At 45.2% G+C, this 27604-nt stretch overlaps 1 protein-coding gene across 1 annotated transcript in view; it reads right to left on the reverse strand.

The window, feature by feature from the left end:
• The window catches only part of TRIM71 (tripartite motif containing 71), a 55341-nt gene extending 35765 nt beyond the window's left edge, over positions 1-19576 (reverse strand). The window contains 2 exon segments of the mRNA XM_069860104.1: positions 18658-19075; positions 19077-19576. Coding sequence (XP_069716205.1) covers positions 18658-19075; positions 19077-19576 — 918 coding nt within the window.
• Positions 19577-27604: the final 8028 nt, after the last annotated feature.

Below are 27604 nucleotides of genomic sequence, written 5' to 3' on the forward strand. Positions count from 1 at the left end.
GCCTTTTCTCCCCTCTAGTTTAGTCAGCATTAAAAATCCCCAGGGCTGCACTGCGGAAGCAGCAGGGGGAAGTCAGCTCTGCTTCCAAACTCATATAAAGTATTTATCAACTCCATGATGCACCAGACGGTACCAGCCCCAGATTTGGGGTTGCAAATATGCAGTGGGAGCTTCACAACTGCTTCAAGGCTGACCCAAGCAAACCCTTCTGCTAAAAAGCCACCACCTCATAAGTATCCCCCCAGTTTAGTCAACTCTGACAGAAGCTTTAGCACCTTTAAGCGCCATCAGAACACCGATCTGGCTGGAGATTGCAGATGATGGGCAAATTCATGGTAAAGCTGCTCACAAGTCAGCTCAGTTCCTTAACATGGTTTATCCTACAGATGTCAGGGAAGTGATGGGAATGCTACTACACGTGTTTAAAAAAGCCAATGCTGAGGTAAAAGCAAGTGTTGGGAACAGCCAGGCGGGGAGCAGGAGAGCTTGCCCCTCCTCCCCGCAGCAGTAAGCTCTTGGCTGGCTGGGGCCACTGCAGAACCACAGCCTGGAGGAGCAAAGTGGTGGGTAGGGAACGCCCTCCGGCAGCATTGCTGATTGCCTTTGTATCAGCAAACAGCCTCCATTTTGAGGAGCTGGAGGCTCAATTCGGGGCCAAACTTCAGCTTCCAATGAGTACCAGCAATAAAAAAATGGCAGCATTCCTCCCAGCCACATGCCGCTTCCCAGTATGGAGCATCTACACTTCAAGTCCACCTCCCCAGGAACCTGAGCACTGAGCCCCCTGACCACCCCACACAGAGCTTACCTACAGGCCAAGCACAGTGTTTACGGCAAGATCCATCCTCAGCAGGATCCTGGGAAGGCAGAAACTCAAAAATCTATCTCTCAGCATTTACTACGTTAATTGATTATTTATTCCCTAATACATTTTCATATATTAACCTGCATTCTTCTCCCGCACCCTGCGTTCAAGAGAAAGACACAGACTGTAGGACAGTGCACAGGTTTCAAACCAGGGAGGCCTTTGGCATTAGCAGGTCAATTCATCCATGCCTCCCATAAATATGCTGAAAACAAAGCTAAAAGTTCACTTACGAGCACCTTCAGAGTCTGTGGCCTCCACAGTTCTTTTGGCTAAGACAGAATCTAGATAACGCTAATTTACACCAGTGTAGAAGCACAGTTACAAGCACAGCCTATTCCAGTTTGTCACCCCTTCCAGATTTGCTGAGGATCAACAGATGTTAGGCCACTAATTTATATTAAATCAATGAACGGAACTGAAATTTTCCCCTTCAAGTCTGGAGGATACTGAGTCAGAGTTATTGAATTCACTTCTTGCAAATACGTTTCCCTAATCCACACTTTCATGAGGAAACAGATTTTAAAAGCACTCCTTCAGTTTTAAGCCTAAGCTACCCACTCTAAAGCTAATTCAGCAACATCTATTAAGAGAGACTGCCTTGAGGTAGAGCCTGTCCTCATCACACATCCTAGACAAAAGCTTCAGAATCTTTGTTCCCCAGCACAAGCCAAAGAAGCCTCAGAGCTGGGTTAGGTTACGCATCTCTGCACAGAATCACAAGCCAGTTTTCAACAACACACAGTTAACGAAAGCTGAAGCTCCTGTGAGCCAACCAGGTTACTTTCTGCACCTCATTCACTAATACATAGGACAACCCTGCGTGGCTGGATCAACATGCCAAATACAAGGATATTAAAAAGCCAAATAATTGTTATCTGGGGCTCAGTGCACGTGCAGAGTTCAGCGCAAACATCCATTTTGCTCTGCCTCCTCACACAAAAGCCAGGAAAGTGGATTCCAAAGTTCAAACACTGTTACTACAGAAGAAACACCAAAATGAAACCCACAATCTCACTCTAGCAATGTTCCCACAAAATTTGAAGAAATACCTTCCAGGCACCTCTGTCACACCAGTAATATGCAAACTATTTAGGCTGCATGTCCTAAGCCTACATAATTAATTTGTCCTCAATTCCACGACTCTTTAAACCATCACAATAAACAATAAAGCTTGTACATCTGCAGTAGAAGTCTGTTAAAAAACATAGGGTTTCAAACAGTTAGTAGTAGTAACTGTTTTTAAAACAAGTTCTCATGTAAGAACATGAGTTCTTACAAGAGCTTTCTCCTCTGCTCCTTGCAGTTCATTATAATGCAAGCTTATCCAGGGCAGGGGGTGGCAAAAGGACTGCTGACCAAAAGTTAGCGCCTCAGAACAGCCAGACACACACAGGTTGTGATGTAAATGCATGAGGGCATGCTGATGTTTTAAAACAGCCCACTCCCATTTAGTGTGTAACAAGATGCTGTCAAAGAGGCAAATCCATTTAAATTATAGCTGAATTTTACAAACAGGATCAAGCCACATGGCATCTCCCACAACTGATTAACCTTTAAAAACAGAACCACCACCCCACATTTGTAACGCCATTCTTGACTGGCATAGATTGTCATCATCCCAGCCTTCATCCAGCACTTAAAAACTATCAGAAAATGTCCTCAAAATGTCCTCCATCTGCCCCACATAATTACTTTTTTTCCTTGAAAGTCACCATGGTTATATCAATCCCCATGAAACATCAAGCGCTGCTCAAACCCAAAATCAGTTTTTAATGCTGTCCCTTTTAATACAAGTACAAAAGTCCAGTCTGCTGTCAATACAAGCATTTTATGGAGCTGCAAACCTCCAAATTCCACCCAGAGCAACACTATCCTCTTTGAAACTTTTCCCAATGGCTGTCTCAAAGCAAAAGCCTATAAAAAGAAGTTTATTTCATCAAACTGGAAGTTGTACAAGGGGAAACAGTCCTGTGAATGCTACCATATTTAACTCGTTAGACTTTTCAATTTTTTTTTTCTTTCTTTTTTTTTTTTTTTTTTAAATTTTACCATTTCAGGGAGGGAGGGAGGGCGGGCAAGTACCAGCCCTAGCCATGATTGCTTTAAAAACAGTTTAGGGAAACAGGCAGAAGCAAGTGCAGAGCTTCCTTTCAAATTTGAAAAGAAACATATCTTGTTGGCCCTCCGGTCACATTCTGTGCTGTTTTTCCTTAGGACCATCTAAGCAAGACAGATGTAACCAGTATCCAGGCAGCAGCTGAAGCCCTAGAAAGGCACTTGGGGGTGGGGGATGGAAGGGAAAAGAGAGAAGAGAAGAGGAAGCCATTTGGCTATAAAAAAGGATCTTTCTTTCCTGTTGAAATGCAATGGTAAAGAGTGTCAAAATGGCTTAAGGGTGGGGAGGTCAAACATGTTTTGAGATGTTAAAAACTTAAGCTTTGTCAAAAAGACTGAAAAAAATCTTAAGATAGGTTTTTGTTCTTCCATTCAAAACACTTCTGGGAGCAATGCTGAAATTTCCATTATCTGTTCACTTTTATCACAAATGAGCCGGAACTATTCAGTTAATATTTTAGCCTAATGAATCTGCCTCTACAAAAAACCCTTGTTAAAATTACCTTTTTCAGTAATTTTCAGATGCCCCTTATTTGCCAATCCTTCCTCCTTTCAGCAAACCTCCATTTTAAAAATCAGTCACTACTGCTTACACTGACTCTGCAGTAAGGATGCTGGAAAATAAGACACTAAATAGAAGTTTTATTAGTGACAAAATGTCAGCACTAGGCACAACTGACCTTTCATCTGCATGCATCAAAACTAAATACAACTAGGTTTTGTTGCTGCTTAACAAATATATATATTGGGGACCTCTGGGACTGTCATATTGCCATTTAAACCCAAGAATGAAATTTCAGAGCTGTTCTAAACCTTACGATTCAAAGCTAGACAACTCATAGTGCTTACAAAAAGTCAAGATGCAAGAGAAGGCTTAGTAAGGCTTGTATAGCATCTTTCACCCTTTTCCATTTCCCTGCTCTAAAACCTGTGAAAAGGGAGCATACAGCTTGCACAGTGAAACGTTTATTTTCTATGGCTACAGGATGTTTAAGCAACTCCAACTAATTTTCTAGTTTGTACTACAGTAATAGAGAAGTTGAAGTTGTTTGTTTTAAAGTCACAATAAAGAATTTAGCGATACACAATAAGAGCCCCTGGGGACCAGACTGGCACCACAGACACACTGCTCCTCTCCTGCTGAGGAGGAAGCCAGGCTCATCCTTGTCCTCTTGTGCCAGTCACTGAAGTTCTGCTCTGTAAAGCTGAACAGCTCCCACGAGACATTCCAAACCATCATCCCAGAAGTTAAGACTTGAAAGTTCATTCACAGGAAACTGGATTTACACCTACCTCATCTTTGAAAGTGCATACAATACAGATATGACTGAGGAAAGCCACTTCTCCACCATAACCTCCCACCCCAACACTTGAAGGGGCTTGGGCAGGGGGCGTAAGACAACTACCTTTAGGAAGGAGTTTTGAGATACAACTTCTGAACAGATGCTGGAAACCCAGCTCCTCTCTCCCCATCCCGGAGCTTAAGTTACACACCAAGAAATTAATTCCATTTGCTAATATAGAAGTCAGGATGTTGTTAGCATCCTGACAATCCCACTCAATGACTGAAGTCCTCTCATGTTCTATAAGCACCTTGTCTGTCTCAAGTTTCTATATTCCACTACAACTTGCTGCTTGGGGTAAGCATTGCACTAACTGGTATTACAACTGTTACACACTCTTCGGACTACAGGCATCACTGCTTTGCACCAGAGTTCTGTGGCAAAAGCCCTCTGAGAAGTGGCAAGTCAGACTTCTCTGTCACTCAGGCAGGCTTTAAGCAGGTCTTCCCAGAAGTCTTCCCAGCACTGGGTTGGATGGGCTTAGAATGAGAACCCAGGGCTGGGTTCATATCCAGCAAACTGACTGGGCTGAAGAAGTCACCTTTCTCAGGGACAAGGTTCACTCTGCAGCCAGGCAAACACTTGGCACAACACTGCAAGTTCCTAGGAAAAGACAAGGCTGCTTACAGCACTAAAAGGCATTTGAGCAGAAGTATGACTTCATTCTCAACTGGGAAGTCTCCTGGAACCAATGGCTAATTATTATAATCTCACACAATATAGGCAATACTGAAGCTGCAATGTTTTAAACAACTCCTCAAGCCAGCTCCACCAAAACCACTACAAGAAACATGGTCAGAATCTAACACGACTCTTTCCCCAACTCTGCAGAATCTAATATTTGGCCAGCATTGTTTATTTGAATTTGGTCAAAACTAATGTCAGTCTCTTCTTAAGGCATAACAGCTGAATGCCCTTGTGCCAGACATTTCTTTCAGATGCCAGCGGTTACCAAACCATCTAGTCAGCTAGCCTAGCAAGACAGAAGCCCATCTTAGCCTAGTACATTTTTCAGGGAGATGACACTTTCTGACCCATCTCTATGTATGAGTCACCAAACCAAGCAGGACTTCCCTCTTCCTTTTAGTCCAGGGTAGGGCCAGAAAATGATTAAGGTTTCCATGCAAAACCAAGTCTACAGTATGCGATATTAAGACTCACCACGCAACCAGATTACTCAGAAGACGTCATAAGTAACTACAATAACTATTTTTAAAAAGGTCAGGACAATGAATAGCCAAGAGATGGCAGTGTTTCTATCTGATAAAAAAAAAAATACTAATTGTTTATAGCATTCTGGTAGGATAGGAAGTGGCATTAAACCATATATTGCAAGAAGCACAGACTTTTAAACTGCTCCTCTCCCCCTTTCAGCTGTAGCCTAGTTAAACTGAAGAACCTCTTCAGGCATCACATCCAGTTCTTGGTTAAAGCAAATTGTTTTAAGTAGCAGTATACCACTACAAAAATCTGCATTAATAGTAAATGGTGCTGTACAAGGTGGCAATATTTTAGTGGTTTAGTAGGCTCCAGTAAGTGAGCATTGTAAGAAATTGTGCAGTTTTTAGCTTTGACAAAGAATTGTCAACTTTAAAACATATAAAGATTTTTCAATTTGACTTATGTTTACAAAAAAGGAAGAGGAACTGTGTAAACCAGTACTTAAATTTCACTTGGCATTTAAGATAGCCTAAGGAAATCCCAACACTGCCTCACCTCTGAGGTTTTAACATGGTTATTGAACACTGGAAGATGAAGTTTCAGTTCACATGTTCAGTGCAAAGGTCACAAGCTCGGCAAGACCATGATCAGAAACATTCCAGGGCAGTGTTGCTTAATTCATGGCAACAGCTTTATTTAACAAAAGCACTCAAGGAATGGTTTCCCTCGTAACTCCATATGGGATCAAACACAAAATAAGCAAGCTTACTTGGAGAAGTAGCTTCTTTAACCACATGAGTTTGCTGGTTTAAGAATTTGGCTAGTTTTGGGGGTTTTGTTTGTTTATTTTTAATTTACAAAGATCTTTCATTCTGTAAGCAGTTCTACCTATTTGTAGCGAAAAGAGCCAGGACATACACATTTGACAGGAATGTCTCCCCTGCTTAGAGAAAAACAGATACATGAAATGGGGAAAAACAACCCACACACCACGATATTCTGACTCTCACTGGTTTCCGAGAGTATCTTTCAAGAGGGTGTCATTTGCTCCTAGTGAACTGCTAGCAACTGTTTGCCTGGGTCAGACAGGGGTCTCTATAAAGGAGTTTCCTTTCTTGTATCACACTGCTCAAAAACATGTGCTACTTCATTAGAATATGTGCATCCAAAACAAATTTTTAGATTTACAGCCATGGAAGTTACCTTGGATTACTTCCCCCTCCTTAAGGGCAAGAGACTATAGTGCCGTCTTTTAAAGTATCAGCCACAGGAGCCAAATGGAAAATTGCCAATCTATTTCCAAAATGAATATCTACTAATACAGGTGGCAACTGTTTCTTTACACACACCCTGGCTGGCATGAAAATGAATCTAAACTTGAAACAATAAAAACAGTGATGAAAACACTACCTTCTCTAACCAAGACTATAGTAAGCTTTGTGCATTATATGATATTTTCAGTTGAGACCACACTTCTTTCTGTTGCTCCTATTAGAAAACTAACATTGAAGAGTATAAGACAGGATATCTTCAAGGCTTCCCTATGATAGCTTTCAATATAAATAAAAATGCACTGACCAGTTAACTCTAGAACTATATACTATACAGCTCCAAGGGACTGGAGCATCTCTCTTATAAGGAGAGGCTAAGAGAGCTTGATCTATTTAGCCTGGAAAAGATTAGACCTTGTCAATGCTTATAAGTATCTAAGGGGCAGGTGCTAAGAGGATGGGGCCAGACTTTTCTCAACGGTGACCATCAGAACAGACAGAACCAAGGGCAACAGGAATAAACTGGAACACAGAAGTCCTGCTTTACTATATGAAAAAAAACCCAAAACTTTACTGTGAGGGTGACAGAGCACTGGAACAGGCTGCCCAGAGAGGCTGTGGAGTATCCTTTTCTCGAGATATTCAAGACCTACCTGCCCACATTCCTGCACAACTTGTGGCAGGTGAACCTGCTTTAGCAGGGGGGGTTGGATTGTATGATCTCCAGGGGTCCCTTCCAACCCCTGCCATTCTTATTCCATATTTTTCCTGAAATAGCTGTCCTGAACACTGGTGAAGGTAGAACAGTAGTTCTTGACAGGATATGGGTTCAATACATTATTCCTAAATTGATTAACTGTCATGATTTATCTTGCATTTAGGAAAAGTAAGTCAGCCTTACTGTGCTAGCCAAACCCTTATAAAGGCTATATAAAAAATGATGCTTATATAGGTTTACTGACAATACATAATAAAGACAAATGAATAGCAAGAGAAAGCTCATTACTAAACAGGTGAGATGAACGAACGCATGCTCCATGTTCTAGTGAACTGCACAAGCGAAAGAGAAGAAAACCTAAGCGAGATGTTTAGTCACAACAGTGCTTTATAAATTAAAAGCAGAACTATGGCTTTACCTAAAAATTCAAAGTGTCCAAGTTATTTAATTCCCTTTCAAAGTTTGGATTAAGATCCAAGGCAGAGCTGGGGAAAGAGAAGAGATGACCAGGTTTGGATGAGAGAAGAGGATACTTTTTCTTCTTCCCTACAAGAGCTTCAGTTGCAGGGTTTTGCTACCGCCACTGTCCAGTGACTTTAGCCTGCCTGGCACTGGCTTTCTTCCTCTTAGAATTGAGTTAGTCCACCCTGCTACTTGTTCCTAATCAAACGTGTGAATGGATAAGATACAGAACGCAGACTGAAGGAGGCTGAAGCAGAAAGGAAATCCAGATTTAGATGACAAGGGATACCTGTGTTAAGGCTAGTGAGGCAGCCAGCTGGGTTTTGTGTAAGTCACCTTGCCTGCACATTGAAGAGTATATCACTTCCCTCTCCACCATAAACCCTGCTGGGGGTCAACATCTTTGAGGGGTTTCATCAGCCTGAGCTCCTTAGCAGCCCTGTTCCTTGCTGAATGGCAATACGCTGGCATTAAGAAAAGGCTTCAGAGGTGACATCACATACAGAATGAAAATACTAACCTTTAATTGTATTTACAAGCGTGTAATTGGCTTGAGAAAGGCATGATTTCTCCTCTGTAAGAAACTGGTTACCAAATGAGTAGATCCTCCACACAGTTTGTGGCCAGAAGGGCCAACCAGAAACAAGTGAAAATAAAGCTAATGAATGAGTAGCTTATACATCCTAAATTACTTACTTCTACAACAGCTAGAAAAACTATGGCCCTTTCTGTTGATAAATACAATTAAGTTGCTATGCAGCATCTATGGATGAAACATGAAAATGAAGCTATTAGCTGAAAAAACTCTTCAAGTCAATTTTTTTTTATTCCAGGATGTAAAAGTAAGCTTAATGTTAACCTGCACGTTTAAATTAAGGTTTTCCCATTTATACTTTCAATGTAGAAAGTTTTTTTGGCATTGTTGCCAGGAGACCAAGATAGATACACTACTATAGTAAATACAGTCAGTAAGCACATACTACTTCAACTCACTTCATTGGCTGAGAGGCATAGGAAAAGTAATGAAAGAACTGACAAGGAAGCTTCCAGGTGAAAGACGAGCCCTTGGATCCAATCCAAGCCTGAGCATAGAGTGTGCCACTACAAGCTTAAGTGGCCCATCCAGAGAGCCCAACTATTCCAGTCTTTGCAGAGAGATGCTGACCTTACTTACAACCTGTCAATGCCAAACGCTCGTGCAAGAGGAAATGGATGTATACATTATGTTAATTTTAATCACAGTGCTTCAGAACTTCTAGCAGAATCTCTAAAGTCTCACTGGAAGGCCTGTCTTCCTGAGTAAAAAAGAAATTTTGATTAAAACTAGCAGCATCACAAGCAAATCAAACCCAACAAATATTATTTCCAAGAGTAAGCCACTCTGAAGGGGTTAGGGCTTCCATTCATTCTCGCATGAGCACTGTCCAAGAGTTTTTCCACCCGTCTTTGGTACAGAGACAAAGAAGTTAAGCTGGCTTGACACAGTTGCTGCTATTAAGAGAGAAACCATTTTGATTCACTGGTACATATCGAAATACTTTTTGACAAGACGCAAAGATAGGATAACATCACCTTTGTCAGAAAAGCAATAACATGAACATAAAGTCATGTTTGTTTTGACAAGTCACAATTGTCTAAAACTTACCCCATCAAATATATCAAATTTGTATACATTTGTATGCAGACTGTCACTGCAAAGGGCCCCTCTGAAGAGGGGCCTGAGTTTTGGAGCAGACAGCTCTCCAGCAGGATGCCCACTATGCAAAGGAAGTCAGCTCGTGGCCTCCAGGCTTGTTGCCGCTCACACTAGACTGCCTAATAACCTCCAAACTAACTACCCATCGACAACCATACAGGGGAACTCATGGGAGCTGTTCCTCAACAACAGAAAGCTCAAGGATTCGTTATCTCTGATCGAGTAAGAGAAAACAAGTTATGCTAGAAGACAGCAAGAGCTACCACGCAACAGTAATGTCAATTAAAATGCATGTTACCTTTTGGAACACTGTCAACAACCACCATTTATATATAACCCTAATCTAATTCCTAATTCTAATCTTATCAATGCTTCTATGATATTGTGGGGAGAGGGTATGTGGTTATTACTTGTACTTAAAATTGTATTAGGCACAAGAGGGTAAAAAGCAACACACACACACATACTTTACCATTGTATTAGAGTGGCACTGGAAAGACTGGAACCTCAGTATTCCAGCAATTCTTTAGTATTTAATCCTCTCTAATTCTATAAGGTTTTGTTGTTATAAGTTTGGTTGTTACTTCCTTCAGGGTAGAATCCGTTCCAGACCACTGCCTGACATTTCTAATTCTGAGTTTTTCTTTTTTTAATAATTATTTTATAAAGAGTCCTTCCTCTCTTCCCAAAATATTTGCCCATCCATTTAAAAGCCTTTTACAGAAGAAGCTGACATCAAATGCACGTTATTGGGACGCAATGGCAATATTACAGCTGCTTCTACAGTAACTAGTGAGGGAAAAAGTTAAGATTTGCTATTTGTTCAGTCTAATGCCCAGTCAATTGGATATAATTTAATAGATAACTAAATTATCTGCACAATATTTTCTGTAACTTGCAAACACTTCAGTGGGAGAATCACAATTTGCATTTTCTCCTAAAAATAACCACTGTTTTCTGAAGGGAGATGGTTCTCACAACAGCTCTGGCTGGCTTATGTAGCAGCCATCAATTAAAGAAAATCTGGTTTCCAATTTGCTCATCTAGCCACAAAACCTGAGTTTAGGACACACTCAGCCAGCTCATTTGGCAACCAGCTTCTTACAGAGAAGTCAAGCCTTTCTCAAGTAACATCCTTGTCTGGATCAAGTATTCCTGAAATTTGAGTGACTTTGTCTAGCAGCCTGCAGACCCCCTTCACGCTCCAACTTCAATGTATTAAATCCCCAGTGCCTTTGGGCACACCAAATATAGCAGTGGGGGTGGGGTGTGCTGCAGGGGGGGTGGAATTTAACTCTCTACCAGTATTGCTTTCAAAGGAAAAAAGGAGGCAGAAGGCATGATGATTCTTTCCATTCTCTAGCAAGTTTTGACTCAAAGTAAGCGACTCGCTCTGCCTTGCATGTATATGTGCTTACTAAAACATTGTAGAGCTATACAGTTGACTTCCAAAGCACAGAAAGGCACAGCAACAAGTCCCCTAGAAGCTACCTGATCTTTATCTCTTACACCCTCCATCACCTGACGTGGCATAATTCAATGTTTACAGAAGATCAGGAGTAGTAACCTTGTCAGGCAACAGGGACCAGTACCAACTAGTTCACTGGCAATTCACAAACTGCATACACTACCAACTCTCACATCAGAAAGCAGCATTTTCTAGTTCCTCAACAGAGCTACGTTGGATTACAAAACCAAAAGGCATCCATAATGCAGACAGCTTTCAAGACCAAAGATTTAAGGCTAGGGATTTTTATATTGTACACTTAACTGTCCAGAGTGAAGGGTGGGAGTAGGAAGAACCACCCAAGCAAGGAGGGAGGGGAAAGCGGAGGATTTTAACCTTTGATATGTGACATTTTCCCCTAAATAACAGTTTTCCTTTTGTTACCCAAGAGCAGCTGAACAAAAGGCTGTATAAAATCAGCCTTCCAGCATGTGCCTGCCATTCTGGACAGCAAGTACCTAAACATGCAAACAGAACCCACAAAACCCAAGACAACATGGGGCAAGGGGAAGATACGGCAACAAGCTCTAACATTACTGTGTGAGAATCCTGTTGGAAGTTCTACTTCTCAGGTCCCTGTCAGCCTTTCAAATCTAGCCGAACACAGCATTTAGTGGTTCTGTACATTTACAATACCTTAACCAGGGAAAGGAAATATTTACAGTAGACAGTAGCTTATAACACCAGCTATCCACAAAATGTATGGGATGGACCTGCAAACAACTCAAAGATAAGGTTTAGCAAACTTGACAAAATACCTTTAAATGTTGGTTATGCATGGGGACCAACATTAAAGGGAAAATTATGCAACACAAGTTTACCTATTACCTTTACCTCATCAAAGGACCCTTCTCCTCCCTAAAGCACTGAGATCCAAGGGCAGGCTGTTGCTATTTTGACAGTCCTAGAATGTACTGGTACTGAGAGAAGCCTCAGTGATTACTTGTGCGACCTTAGCAAAGATTATACCATAGCACCCAACAGGAGTAAGGCATAACTACTGAGGGAACAGGATGACAGCAGCCTTTGATTTAGATTTATCTGTTCATTTCAGAAGCTTTTTTTAAAGATATTTCACATTTCTTTGTTCAGTAGAGACCACATCCACTGTAGCACCAAAGACATACCTCACTACCTCCGAAATTTTAAATATTCAGTTCTGAAAAGTGACCTTCACCTATTGCTAGTGAGACAAATTTTACGATTGCCTCAAGCAGCCTACCTGCTGCTGGAAGGTAAGCCATTTTCTCCAAGTTAGCACCAGTGCAGAGGCATGGTACAAAGTACCCAGAATCATAAAACAATAAGCTTCTCATTTGAAGTTTCCAGTTCAAGTCTCAGTCACTTCAAATAAATTTCACCTACACGTGTACAAAAACTGCTGACCAGACATCATCCTATCCAACCAGGTCACCATCCCAGGTTTCAGAAATGCATGTTGTATGCCTCCAAGTGAAAAAGCAGGAATTATGCACGTATTTCTTACAGCTAAACACGTAACTACGAATTAATTCTTGTAAGGAAGTGCCAGTACAACACACGTATCCAAGAGGGAGCAGTAGAATAACACAGAACACACATTCTTAAGCCTCATCTGTGGGTAGCTTTTGGAGTTTTGCTCCTTTTCATACTAAAGAGCTAGAGCATTCAAAGCTGGTCAGCATTTTCAGTTCCTAAACAAGAAGATTATCAGCTACAGACTCCAGTGTAAAGTTTTTGTTATTTTGTCGAGGGCTGGTAAAGAATAAAGTAGCTTAGGGTCAAAAGAAACTTAGGAAAGAAGTACTATACTACTGCTGTATGAGTCACATACATTTTTTTCTTCTGTAAGATGCAAGAGGGAAGGGAAATGAAATGAAATTGTCCAAAGAAGCTTTTGAACTCAGGTTAGAAAACATTTAGCAGGTAGCATCAAATCTTGAACATGCTTTTGTTCTATTCCTGGGACTTCCAAAATTGATTTGGATGCAACGAGCATAATCTGCTCAGGTAAGAGAGGACCAAACCCATCCCACCCGCATAGCCCTTCAACAGGCACAGGCAGAGAAAGCAGAAAACAGCCCGTGGAAGGAGCTGAAGCTAAGCTTACAACGGAAACAGCTAAAACAAGGATATACACCTAATGTATATTTGGATCAGGGACATCCATTCATTACGTTAACCAATACTTGCATTGCCAGGCAGCAGTCTCATTCCCACCCAGCATTTCTAATCGAGATTTGAAATAAGCATTAAAAGCATTACTGAAAATTATGTACTACATAATTACAAAGCAAGACTATATTTGTAACTGCTCTGTTGAAACTGGATTACAGCTAAAGACAATAAACCCCTTCTGTGAAATCTTATCTGTGGTAACATTAGTCTTGCATTCAGTGTATTGTTCGTACAGCTTAAGATCTGTGCTCTCAACATCATGAGTCTTTGTCTGATGGAAGGACACCAATGATTTTGCAGGAAGGAAGGGAGTATGGGAGGAGAACTAGGAAGAGACAGGGTCAAGACAGTATTGAAAGAGGAATGATACCTTCTTAACTTTAAAACAGAGGAACTAAGTAGTTTTCCTCTAAGGAAGCACGGTCTATGAAGCATGTTTACATGCTCTGAAGGTTTAGCAGAAAGGAAAAAACTCCTACACACGATGCAACATTTCATCACCGAATCAAAGCAAAACTCAAGAATCCTCCTCCAAGTTGGAAGCTATAATTCAAGACGTGGGTTTTGGCAAAACTGAAGCTTAAGAAAATTAAATTCTCAGTATAGAGTAGTCTGGTTTCATGCCTATTTACTGTATTCACATCTCCAGGCCCATTTGCTTAAAGTTACTGTAACCTCAGAGGTCTATGCTGCAGCCTGCAAGTTTTCACTCTTTGAAAAACCATCAGTATCAACAGACATCCTCAAAGTAAAAACAGTCTGCTCAGGCAACTCTCATGCACAAAGCATTTCTGCTTCTTCCAATGGAAGTTATCTGAATTCACATTTAATTAAGCCAGTAGTATAATTCTATCATATTATCACCAGGAAAAAAAAACCAACAAAAAACCAACTTTGCTGCTTTGCTTTACCCCAAAACGTTGTGAGTACTTGAACATCAGCCACAGCAAAGCACGGGAAAGAAGAAAGGTTCTGTTTCTATCCAGTATGATATTAAAGCTGTTCCAAACCTAAAGTTTTCATTCTCTTACAAATGAGAAGCAGTTAAATACTTTTACACACAGGCAAGAGCCAGAAGCTAAACATACGCTGGGGAAGGGCCAGCTGAAAGGAAAGTAAGGCAGAGTAATCTAAGAGGGGACCTGTTTGGTACCAGGTATTTGAACATTATTTACAAGTAAAAAAAAAGTGTGAAACTGGAGATTGTTGAAACCCTTTGACATTCCAAAGATTATAAATCCACATTATGTAGACCACATATGAACAAAATAAGTCACTGCCCTGCCTTTCTCCACCAAGAAAAAAAATTAAAAGTAACACAAGTGTCAGTAACTGAATCTGACATTTTGTCTTCAGATTGGGCACCTGCATGTGCATTTGATCTCATAAAAGACATAGCAAGTGTGAGAAGTGAAGGAAATGTCAGTATAAAGTATATACACAGTTTCTTAATATGCTGGAAGTACGTATTTTTCTAGCTGATGCATACATTCTCCCATAAAGCTGAGGCTATAGCAGCCACAACAGCAGCAACACCATGAAGTACTACATATTAAGACCAGTACCTCCAGGATGAACTAAAAGTTTCCATCCCTGTTAAGAGGGCAAAATGCACTGACCATTAGAAAAAGGAACAGCAAGAGCCTGCACTGCATTTGTATCACATGCTGTAGTTTCATATAAATAGCCCTTGAGGAGGAGACACAGAAGTGGGGATGCAGGCATACTCCCTTTCTATTAGCCAGCTGTTTTGGTGATATATGGGGGAACAGTGTTAAGAGCACCATAGACTAAACCTCAGTGTTTGGCAGGGATGGCAAGCCATAACACAAAAGGGACCGTATCTAACCTACTCTTCCTTCCTAGCCACATCCTTTCCTCTCATACCAGTTCAGTTTGGGCCAGATTCTGCAATTCAAATAAACTTATACCAGTACTAGAAGGTGGAAGGGAAGAAAGTTTTCTGCCAAAGTAAGTGAGTTAAATTGGCTCACAGAAGCATGTCCTGAGTGCACATAACCAAGCCTGGTGAGTACAGATGATGAAGCAAGATCCCTTTCCTTGAGCAGCCGTGAGATATTAAACCTGACTACCTGTTGTGAAACCTGAGCTTTACCCTACATTAGGGCTGCTTAGGTATAAATTCTATCAGCAAATTTAGCCAAGGTTCCAGAGAAGTAGCTTTCAGTTCAGCTGTCGTGTTTGTGTATGATGGGGAAGGTGTTCAAACAGGTCCTCAAAAGTTGCACCTTTTAGTCCAAGACAACAAGAAGTATGGTTTTATGGGCTAAAAAGACAATAAATTCAGAATATAGGCAACTCCAGAATTCAGTATAGCAATCCAATTTTATCCAGCCTGGTCCACATGCACTGACATCCCCACGAGACATTTCAACTCACTGATCCGGCAAGAAAGTTCTGAGATTGTGAATTTATCTGATCAATGAAAGAGCAAGCTGATTGAAGCCAGAACAGATGCAAGCAAAAGGAAGGAAAGCATGGCTAAGGTCAAAGGGAGAAAGAACTTTACAACCCTTTTTTGCAGTGGGGAGGGAGCCATGGTGCTACAGGGTTTTGCCTTGTCTGTGAACAACTTCCAAAATGGAATCGGCAAAGCAATATGAGAACTAGGGGGTCACAGACCATTAAGTTGACTGAACTTGGCAACTCCACACTTTCCCTAGAAAGTGTTAGAAGTCTGCTGTTGAAGTGTTTTGACCATCCGCCACTGTTATCACCAAGCGATACTAAAGCACGTAACAGCTGAGAGTTGCAATAAAGGAAACCCGGCATAATTTAACTTGAGACTTGTGGCCTTTTCCACTTTCTGCAACAGCAAAGCCATTTGAAACCAGGTAGTTTATCTGTACAAGCCAAGCATCCCACAGCTGTTCCAACATTTTTCTAAGCAACTTTGTTTGGTTTGCACCCTATTATTGAGAATTCTATTAAAAGAAAATTAAAGGTGCTCTTTCAGTCTAAGAGATGAGACATCTTGCAAATTTGTAGTCTTGGGGCTTGGAACACCCAGTAAGTAACCACCCACAGTGGCATTTCCCTCCTAACTCTAGGGATTCTCAAAATGGGGCTGAGGGGGGAAAATTATGGGAAATGGACAGTTCTTCGCAGGAGAAGGAGTGGAAAGATCAGAGGGGAACAGAACCAAAGGAAACGAGCGAAGCAACGATGCTGGAAGGACATGAGTACCATGACCTAGGCGACTAGGTAGAAAAAAAGGGAGCCAGCTGCTTTGGCTCAGAAACAACTCAGGGACAGGTTCAGAGTCAAATTCCTAATAACCGATCTCAAATGGGGTGAAGAGGATATGTCATGGGGAAGGAGATCTCCCCATCTGAGAGACTTCACTTCTATTCTAGCAGCTTACACATGAGATCTATCTGTGTTCAAACTTACCTGCATGATGCTAGTCCAAGTGAATATCCTGCTCTGTCACCAACTTTTCCCCACCTACATACTGAGGAGAACGAGAATTTGTAACTACTAAAACTAAGGTTTCAAGCTACCACTCCAGCCTTTCATTTTAGGTTTGGTTTTAGGCTATAAGACAGCCAAAGTACTTAGTGCATCATTTAAGTACCCTCTTGGAAGGCTGCCTTTCTATTACCGTTCTTTTTATGAGGCTGTAAATAGCATTCTTAGAATTAAACAAGCAATAACCCTCACGGCTTTGCAGCCACCCTTTCTCAAAAAAAAGCTGCACACCTCACCCACACTTTTAAGCAAAAGTGAGAAAGATTTGCAGTATAAACTGTTCCAAACATTCACAGCCTCTCCCAAACATTTCCCCTTGAGTGAACAATAAATACTTGCAAATACATATTGGGCACACCCACATTAAGGAACCACCAAAACTCACTAATCAAGAACAGCAGCAGATCATTAATTTGCAGCATAAAAGCCTTTCTCAACAGGAGCTGAAGGCTTGAAAATACTCACTTGTTTTAAAACAATTTCTAGGTCTACAGGACACAAGGACACCCAAAACCAATTCCAAGTCACGTACTCTTTTCAAACTATGCTGCTGAAAATAAAATATTGGTTGTGTAAAATAAGGTTAACAAGCTTTTCTAGAAGTGCTTCTGGAAAAGCTGTACCGTTCTCCCCTTTGCAATTTCAGCTTTTAAAGTCTACAAAATACCTTGGCGCTCCTGTCCCAGCTACTCTTCACCAAGCGATGGAGAACACATCTGCTTTAGAAGATGGATACTACGGCCAACAGCCCTCCACTGTTTCATTTCACACACTTTGAGAAGTTTTATGGTACTGAGCACACAAGAACTAGAAGCTTTTCAGCCCATACCACAAATCCAAAGTTACAGTCCAAAATGAAGGCAGAAATGGCTTTAATGTATTAAGAACACCATGCTTCATTCATTCTGGTGTTCAGTGTAACACACCTTCTTTAGAAAGCCCACCAGCAGGAAGACACTTGGGTGTCACAAAAAAAACTGTAAAGGAGCCCCAACTGCCAACAAGGTTTGGGGTTGGTTTTTTTGGGTGGATTTTTTGTTGTTGTCATTGTTTTTAAAGCCTTCTTGCCCCTCAGGGGCACCCCAACCCCCCCAAAACGCCATCTTAAAGTGTTTTGGGGTTGTTTTTTCCCCCCCACAAAATTCATACTCTGTCCCCTTTGCCACTAGCAACTTAAAGAAATAAGAAAAGCTCTTCCAGAGCTTTCTAGAAAATCGGTTTAGAGGTAGAGTTGTACTAGAGGAGATAGGAAAGGAGCCCTGGCAAACTGAAGACAAAGAGCATCATCACGTTTCACTGGGCTGAACGCCTTCATGCATCAGTTAGGCGAGCATCCCGCAGAAAACTTGCACTCAACCGAGTTTTTCCCCCTGGAGCAGTTTGGTTGTGCTGTCCGATTTCACCCTGGGAGGAAACTACCTTTAAACACCGAAGTGACTGGAAAATTCCAGCAGAATGCCCCGCACTGACCCCCAGAGCAGAAGGTGGAGGGGAGAAGGACCCCGCAGGGCGCCATTTTCCAGCTTCAGATGGAAAATTTAAGCTTAAAACTTATCACAGCGAGAAACCGAGCCCTAACAAGACTTTAGACGCTTCGAGTACGTTTTCAAGACGCCTCAGCCTCTTTTATACCTGCCGAACGGTGAAGAGCATCAGAAACACGGCTTATCTTTTAAATTAAGACTCCTGGTACCCGCCTGACAAGCTCCTTGGGGCGGCATCCATCCATCCCTCCATCCATCCATCCATCCGGCTCTCCGAGCCGGATGGATGGATGGATGGAAGGATGGATGGATGGAGCGCCCCCCCCCCAGCTCCCGTCCTCCTCCCGCAGGGGACGGGGAAGCCCCAAACCCCCCCGGCTCACCTCGTCGTCGTGGTGCTGGCAGTAGCTGGCGCGGTCGGGGAAGACGGAGAGGATGCTGTAGGGCGAGGCGGAGTACGGGGGGCTGAGGGCGAGGGGGCCGGCGGCGAAGCGCTCGATGAAATGGTCCTTGGTGAGGCGGACGCGCTGGTGCGCCCGCACGCAGTTGTCGCACAGGTGCTCCTGGCAGTCGAGGCAGCGGGAGCTGGCGGCGTTGCCCTCGTCGCACGAGCTGCAGCGGGGCTCGCCCTGCCGGCTGTGAGGCCGCCGCAGCAGCAGCGAGGCCGAGCCCCCCCCCCCCCCCTCCTCCTCCTCCTCCTCCTCCTCCTCCTGAGGACGACGAGGAGGACGTCGAGGAAGGGGCGGCGGCGGCGGCGGGTGAGGAGCCGGCGGCGCGGTGAGGCGGCGCGGGGGGGCGGCCGTGGTGGCGATTGCTGCCTCCTCCTCCTCCTCCTCTTTCTCCAGGCCCGGAGCCCGCGGCGGGGCCGGCCCCGGGTGGGGGGGGGCGGCCGTTCTTCTGCTCGTCGGAGGCGGCGGCGGCGGCGGCCACGACGACGACGTCCAACAGGTTGCTGAGGAGGAAGTTGGAGGAGGGCAAGGCGTCCATGCCCGAGGGCTCCGAGATCACCACCTTCTGGTCGCAGACGGGGCAGCGCAGCTTGAGCCCGTCCCCCGCGCCCGGGTGCCGCTGCGCCTCCAGGCACTGGCGGCAGAAGGCGTGCAGGCAGGGCAGGACGTGGAGCCGCCGCGGCGGGGCCCCGCACGACGAGGAGCCGCCGCCGCCGCCGCCGCCCCCGGAGGAGCTGGAGGTCTGCGAGGAGGAGGACGACGTGGAGGAGTTGGAGGAGAGGGGAGCCGGCGAGCCGCACATCTCCTTGCACAGCGGGCAGATCTGGAAGTCGGACTCGGGGAACGAAGCCATTGGCGGCGGGACCGGCGCTCCGAGGAGGAGTGGTACAAAATAAAAAAAAAAATAAAAAAAAAAAGAAGAAAAAAAAGAGTAGTTTCTCCCTCACAAAAAAAAAAAAAGTCAAGGGGGGGTGGAAAAAAAAAATCCCAGGAGGCGGGGGTCGTTTGGAGCGGCGCGGGGAGAAGGCGGCAGTTCTGCGAGCGGCTTACGAGCAAGCTGGCATCGATCAGTCGTTTTGCCAAGTGGGATCGATCGGCCGGGTTCGCGAATACGGCGTCATCGATCCGGCGGTCCGCAGGGAGCTGGATCCTCGCCTCGTAGCTCGCCGGGCCCGGGGCTCCGCGCGGGGGGCGTTTTTGGTATCAAGGTGTAGCCGTCCCGCTCCCTCTCGGCAAATGGCTCCTCTCTCCCCTCGCATGTACTTAACCCCCGATCCCCCGCGGCATGAGGCAAATTGTATCGATCCCCGGCTCGGTCGATCCCTCACACGGTCTTCTCATTTCCCCCTCGGGTCAGCAGTTTGACAACGTGGTTTGGTTGCTCGGCTTCTTCCTAAACGGAAAGTGCATGGGCGCCAATCGCCCGGTCCCCACCGCATCCAGCGGGGTCCGGGCCCCTCTCCGCCGGGGCTCGCTCCGGTTCCCACGGCCGCAGGAGGGTCGGGCCGGCAGTGCAAGTCCCTCTTGGCGGGGCTGGGGATGGATTGGTGGGGGGGCGTTTAACTCAAGTTTCGCTCTTTCTTCTTGGGGCGTTGGTTTTTTTCCTCTTTTCCTTTAAACCTGTGCTTGTCGGGGGGGAAGGGGAAATTTCGTTTCAGTTCCCCCCTCCACTTTTGCAATCCAGAGCAGCTCTAGGAGAGAGAGAGGCACTGAAACACAGTGGCCGAGCAGACTTCTCCGGCTCCAGTCCTCCCCCACCGACGCCTGCTCCGCCACCGCATGACTGGGGGGTGGGGATGGAGGGCGGCGTTGGTGCCCACCCCACCGGCGGGGACTCGCGCTGCCGGGACACACGAGGAGGAGGAGGAGAAGAAGAAGAAAGAGGCTGCGAGGTCGGCTGAGAGGAGCAGCCCCTCCGCCCGCCTCTCCTCGGGGCTCGCACACGCTGCGGCAGCCGGGCAGAGGAGCAGCGGCAGGTCCCCGCCGGCCGCCCTCAATTATTCATGGGGGGTGTATTATATTCGCTCGCACAAATTGGAGCCGCTGCGCAATGCTATCCGAGAGCGCTCACGCTCGCCCCCCTCCTCCTTCTCCTCCTCCTCCTCCTCGCTCGCTCGGAGCCCCTGCAGCGCCTAGGATCACGTTTCCTTTGTCATCTCGCCTCTTCGCGTGGTGTTTTATTGAGAAAACAAAAATAATATAAAACCCGAAAAAGGGGGGGGAGTGGGAGAGGAAAAAAAAAAACAAACCCAAACCAAAAAAAACCAACAGGGAAAATACCCCCACCTCACCCCAAACAGCCGCCTCCCCGCGCTGTGCCGAGCCCCCCGGGGGGGGAATTAGCAGGAATTACTCACTGATGCGGCAGCGCCGTCCCGGGCGGCGTGGGATGCGGGCTGAGCCATCACGCCGGGCGCCTCCCCCTGCCCGGCGGGGAGCGGAGGGGCAGAGCCGGGCGGGCTCGGCCCTCGGGGCTGGGCGGGGGGGCGGCTCAGGGCGCGGGGCGGCTCATGGCCCGCAGGGTCTGGCGGCGGCGCTGGCTGCGGCCCCGCTGCGGCCGCGGGCTCTGGGGCGGCGCGGCGTGCGGGAGCCTTTTAAAGCTCCGACGGCGCGGGCTCCACTTCCGCCGGGCTGCGGGGGGCGGCCGGGGGGCGGGCACGACACGTTCGCCCTCCCGCCCGCCCAGCCGCTCCCCCGTCCCGGTCAGACCCCCTCCGGACTCCCAGTCACCCCCCCTCGCCACCCCCCTCGCTGTGACTCCGCTTGCCCCCCCGCCCCGGTCCCTTTTCCCCTTCGAGACGCGAGCGGGGGGCTCCGGCGCCGCTCTTTGAAAGCGTCGGGGGATGCTCCTCGTGTCATCAACGCGGCTCGAAAACATTAAGTCGCTCGATTAATTGTTTTCCGACGCCCAATCGCGGGGCGAGCTCCGGCTCTCCTCGCCGCGGTCGCTGCCGGCTCTGCCGAGCCCCGGGGGGGGGCGACCCCGAGGTTTCCTCCCCTTTAAACTGACGCGATGAAGTCAGCAAAAAAAAAAAAAAAAAATTGAAAAAAAATTAGCGGCCGAACCGTTTTTGCAGTTCGGAGACCGAACTTGCGTTTGAACGAAGCGCCCCGCGATCGGCAGCTAAAGGAAAGGTTTGGGGAGGCTGAGTGGCCACCTCCATAAAGATACAGACGGGATTGTGAATGGAAGCATCTGAAAATCAGCAAAATAAACTCAAAACAAATTACTGTGAAGTAATGATAATAGTTTTGTTTAAAAAAAAAAAAAAAGCCAGCAAATTTCCTTCTCAGAGGCTTCTCAGCTATATTGAATTACATTCCTCCTCTGTTCAGGCCTTAGACGTGCAAATAATTAGCACTATTTAGGCCCTGGACACACAAATGTCGTTAACTTAAATTGTCTACTTAACAATAAAAATGTCTTTCGTCTTTTGCTGACAGGCACGGCACACAGGGACAAGTCATGCCTGTGAAGATCTCACCAAAAGCCCTTCAAAGAACTAAAAAACTCACGGGTACCATCATCCTTATGTGAGACCAAGCAATGGGAATTGCTGGTGAAGTCTGTGGGTCAACTAACACACACGTTGTAAACAAGAATGAATGTTTATCATGCCCCTCAGTAGTATATTCAGCTAGGGACCTGCCTTATTCATCATGAAAGGATTTGGATCAGGGACCGTGTTCTTTACGTTGCGTATCCCTATATTCACATTTGAGCATGCAGGTGAAACCCACCCCAGCTTTGACTAGAAGAGGTTAAAAAATCATCGAGTCTTGCCTCAGCTCTTTTTGTTTGTATTGTGGTTGCCACAGAGGGCTGTGATGCTGTGGAGCTTGTCTTTTTTTTTCCAGATGAAGCCAGTTAATTATGAAGAATGGCAACTCCTCGAATAACAAACGCGTGGTTGATCTGTTCGGGTTTCCGCTAGCTCCCTCGGTAGAAACCATCATCTTTTGCGTTCAGAAATATTTTAATTGGGCAGAAATTCCCAGATGCATGTCTCCAGGCATATCTGACACCCCTGCCTCCCCTCGGTGACAGCTGGTTGCTTTCCAGCTAACCGGCTGAAGAGGGGAATTCTGCACGTCCATGCTTCAAATGGCTCCAACGAATTCACGAGGCTACCTGTACGCTATGGAAGGTCCTTTTCGCTGACGGGAGCCACTGTATTTGTGCCAAAGCTCCCGAACCTCGTTTACGGCTTACACCCTCCCTAAGCTTGTAAAAGCCTATAAGCAATTCACTGTCCCTGAACAGTGGGGTCCTTATTCCCCAGCTGCCATCCTCATGTCTGAGCACCTCTGTCTTTCTAAATCAAAATCCTTCTTTTCTTCTCCCTTCACCACCACCAAAGGAATGCGACGTTTTGGGGTTTCCTCTGATTATGGATGGCTTTCTGCTTTTGTTACGAGGCATGCTGAAATAAAGCGATAGGGAATACGCTGATATTACAGTCTGAAACATTAGCTGCTAAAGCACTTGTGTCCTCAACTATGCAGCAGATAGCACTGTGCATTTTTCTGCTTAGTACATTGACTTGATGGTTTTTGATCCGATTAACTTGTTTTGCTACAAAAAAACCTCTCAGCTCTCCTCAGACAGAACAAGGCCTTGATATATTTAATTTGTTTTCCATGCTGACAAACGTGTGTGAACAACAGTGTGCGGGCGATAGGTGAGGTACCAGAGGTTTCTTGTTCTCCTGTAGACAGCAGGATGAGAACTTATATTTATATTTTTTCCCTGGGAAGCTAGTGCTTTGCATTTACCCTTTTTGTTTTTTAAAAACAAAGGAACAATAGCTATCCTGGTTAGCGGGGCTATTGTCCCTCTGTGCCAAATAAATGAAATCTCACTGCTTACGTGAGCGTCTGAGGCATTTCTTTGCATTCTGCTCATTCTCCTTTGTGTCACTCTGCTGAGGTTTCTCGCATTTATTCCCTTCTCTCCAGCATTTTCCACACCCATTTCTCTCATCTTTCTTTTGTCCTCCAGTCATATGCTGTTGCTGGTCTGAATTTGGATCAGCATGGTTTGCACTAAAGGCATCATTTAAACTGTGTTGAAGTCATAACTGTGTCGAGATCACATCAGAATTGTGTTAAAATATTAATTGATAAAACGTTCTAACAATGCTAAAATCTGAGCGTAACTGGACAGATCTTTAGAGACACATAATGAGCATCAAAATAGCTCTGAAGATACGGGCCAACATCTACCTAGTTGGAAAATCTCTATTTGGCAACATTTTGCCTGTCTTTGACTAACTGCCCAGCCACTGCAGCTAAACTATGCGTTAAAGACACATTTTTTTCCCCTTTTTCCCTTTTATTTCAGTGGAAAGTAGGACATCGGGGCAGAAGACTGCACCTGAGTCATTCTCTAGCATCTGCTTCCAATGTTGGGATATGATTTCCACTGTCCATACTTGAAAGCTTCATTTGCTTGAAGGAAAGCATCTGCTTTCCGCCAGCAGCACTACAGGACAAATAGAATGGTGTTCCTGCCAAAAGCAATACAGCTGGAAAAGCCAAGGGTCTCGAGGTTAAAAGCTTTGTTAAATAGAACCAGGTACAGTAATTGTGGGTTTGGGGATATTTTACTGTAATTTTAGAGGCAAACATTCACATAAGGAGCTCTCCCTTATACCACCTGCGTGAAATGGTCCAGCAGCCAGACAGCATTTACCCTGCTGCACTGAGCGCTAAGGCAGCCTGAGAGCTAAAGGATTGGCAGGGCTTGTAGCTGAGTAGCTGGTGCAAGTCCCTGAACATGCACAGGTAATAATACACACATAGGACTGGACTTTTGGTTTGCACCTAAGGACCAGAAAATGTTTCCATCCCCATAATGCTGTACCAAAGAGGTCTGCAGGCGTAAAAAGTCAAGACAGCACTTCGCCGCTTCCAGTTCTGTGTGGTATTTTCTAGGGACCATAAAGACCTAAAACTCTCCCTGTGCCGGTGCACTTGAGAATCTCTTTCCTTCTTTATCTGTTAAAGAGGAGGCAAGAGACACAGCACTGCATCCTGCTTGGATCTTTGCCCCCCCATACTCAAGAATTCAGCTAGTAAATCAATGTATGAAGGGAACACGTCCAACAGGTCTATCCACAGGGAAGGGCTTCAGCAAGACCTTGATGCTGGCATAGTCTTCAGGGATATCACATTTGTTGAATAGTTGGAGATAAATTAAAGAGGAAAGTTTTGCTGTTGTTTTTTAGCTCACTGGTAGCAACTTATTCATTACACTCAGAGGAATATCCTTTTTTTTTTTGCTTTCAGCACGTCTCCACTTCATGGACAACTGTGCCACTTAAGTCCAGCCACTTTAGTGCTGATTTGTGCTTTTTTTTTTCCCCCTTCCTCATTTTTCCCCTTGTGAGTGCAAACTTCTAAATTTGCCTCAGATTCCAAATTTGCTATGCCTGATCTTGCATACTGGCTCGAGCTCAACTGTATATCTGTCATTGGATCCATTAGTAAGTACAGTAGTAAGCTCAGCTTTCCACATGTGTTGCTGAGCTTCTTGCATGGTATGCTGCATCTCGAGCCGGGTGGAGAGTTGGGGAGCAAAGAAGCAGTAAGTGTTGTCCCCGTGGTATAAATCATCGGCTTGCTCAGCATATTAATTAAAGCTCTTGGCACCTTCTCCTCCACCCACCTATCTCCCCTGCACCAGGGTTACTTCGAGTTTGAAGATGTGCTCGTTAGGATGTGATGGGATCCAGAGGGGAACAGGTAGCTTCCCCTTTACCCATGTGCAAGTCAAATCTATAGATCTTGTTGGTGTGCATCTTTGCCTTGCTGCGCCCTTCAGGAGGTGGCTTTGGGAAACAAGGATCTTGCACGCCAACAGCTGTCATTGCTTTTAACCCCATTGACACCACCAGGCTTAGGGATCGATCCTCTGCCCTCTGTTCCCAGAGAGAAATAAAACCCTCCCATGTTGCCTTACAGCACTGATCTCTGCAGGCGACTGATGCAAAAGTGTCATTTTTTTATGTACTAAGGAAAGATTTTTTCCCTTCTATTGATGTATTTATTCCCTTCTATTTCTCAGAGTACCTTTATGCTGAAGCTTCACTCCAGCTCTCCTAGTCCTTTGTACGCATCTGAGAGGAAACTAAATTACTTTTTTTTTCTCTCCATATTCCTGATTCATTCCTTCGTCCTTTGAGAAATTCTAGCAGGAAATCACCCAACTCTAACCACACAGTTGGATTTAGCATCATAAGGACTTTTAGCACCTATACTTCCAGATGCCTGCATCTCTAAAACCAGTTTCCTTTTCCAGACTTCTCAAGTCTCTCTCTATTCACCATCTGTTCAATCAGATCTCTCATTAGACTAAGTACCTGTGTTGGCTTTAATCTCTACTGATGACAGCACAACCATTGCCCCCCAGGATGAGATGGGCTCAAGGCCAGAAGACACAAAAGTCTGTTCTTCTCTTAACATCGATTCTGCTCCAACCCTGTCCCAGCTTTCAAACACGATGACTAGCATTAAGAATGGTCTAAATCCAGCCTTTGGTCCACAAGAAATGACTTCAGTGATTGAACGTTGGACTTAAAAAAAAAAAAAGCATACATCCAAACCAATGTTGGAGGAGTAGTAAAGGTTTTCAAACTCACCTTCAATGAAATGTTCCATCAGATCACTTTTCCCTTCAGAAAATGTTTGGCAGAATAGCCATGTCTTGTGAACATGCTCTGCAGGTCAAGAAATGCAAGCTCCGAGCAGCTGGAGGTAGAAAGCAGGTGCCGACATTATAGGCTAATTATTGCAAATGTTTTGCTATTGGCCTCCCATTTCCTGACGCTGCTGCTGTCCGATACCTCACTTAGCATTTATCCTCTCCACACAGTTAACCCAGCTGTGACTCAAAAGTCTGCCCTACTTTCATTCTTGTTCACATCCACAAGATCCTTTTAGTCAGCTGGGGGAGAGCTTTTAACTGCGAGAGGTGGTATATGCCAAGGCTTACGGGAGGAGAGCTTGTCAGCTGCTAAGGCTTCCCCACAGCTGTGTAAACTCTGGGCGGGGGCACCTGTTCCCCTCCAGATCTGGCTGCGGGAGCTGGGAAGCCCGGCACCCTCAGCTATTTGTTACCAGCCCCCAGTTCAGCCACCGAACGGGGATGTGCGAGCGTCCCCTGACACCCCGCAGCACCACGGTGGCTGACCTTGTGCAGTGAAGGGTGAGGCACGTGTGCAGCCTTTCCGAAGGGACACTAGCACCTTCTATCTCTTTGCCTGACTGCAGAGGGGTATCATCTGCATCTCAAGGCTGTCTGTGTCCAAGTGCTGCCCATCCCCTTCTGCTTCTTCGTCATTCCATAGAATCACCAGGTTGGAAGAGACCAACCGGATCATCAAATCCAACCATTCCTATCAAACACTAAACCAATTCCTTGCAGGACCTGGACAGACGGCTTCTCCCTCAGGGCCACGCGGTGTAATTCCCTGAGCAGTGCCAAGCCGTGACCCTGAGGAAGCCGCACACATCCTCAGATGATGTTGTGTCATGTGTGAGTGTGTGTAGAGCTAATCCTGCCCCGCGTTCAGGTGCTGCTCTCTGCTGTGCCTGCTGTTGCCAAGGCAGGTCAGCTCTAGAGATATAAATTGAATGCTGAGAGAGAAAAGTGGAGGTATTTCTGCATTGTCCTTAGTGGGAAACAGTTTTTGAGCTAATCTAGACCTGAAATATTTAGGGGTTTAGATGCTGAAACCAACGCTGGTCAGGGACGGTACGTGCAAAGGGAATACGCTCCTTTATGCGAGTACATGAACAAGCCAGCAGCTGTGCAGGGTGATAATCAAAGTTTCTGGTTGGTTTGAGTATTTATTAAGGTTTTAATTTCATTTCCTGT

The sequence above is a fragment of the Phaenicophaeus curvirostris genome, chromosome 6 (assembly GCF_032191515.1).
Source record: "Phaenicophaeus curvirostris isolate KB17595 chromosome 6, BPBGC_Pcur_1.0, whole genome shotgun sequence".
Taxonomy (NCBI): domain Eukaryota; kingdom Metazoa; phylum Chordata; class Aves; order Cuculiformes; family Cuculidae; genus Phaenicophaeus; species Phaenicophaeus curvirostris.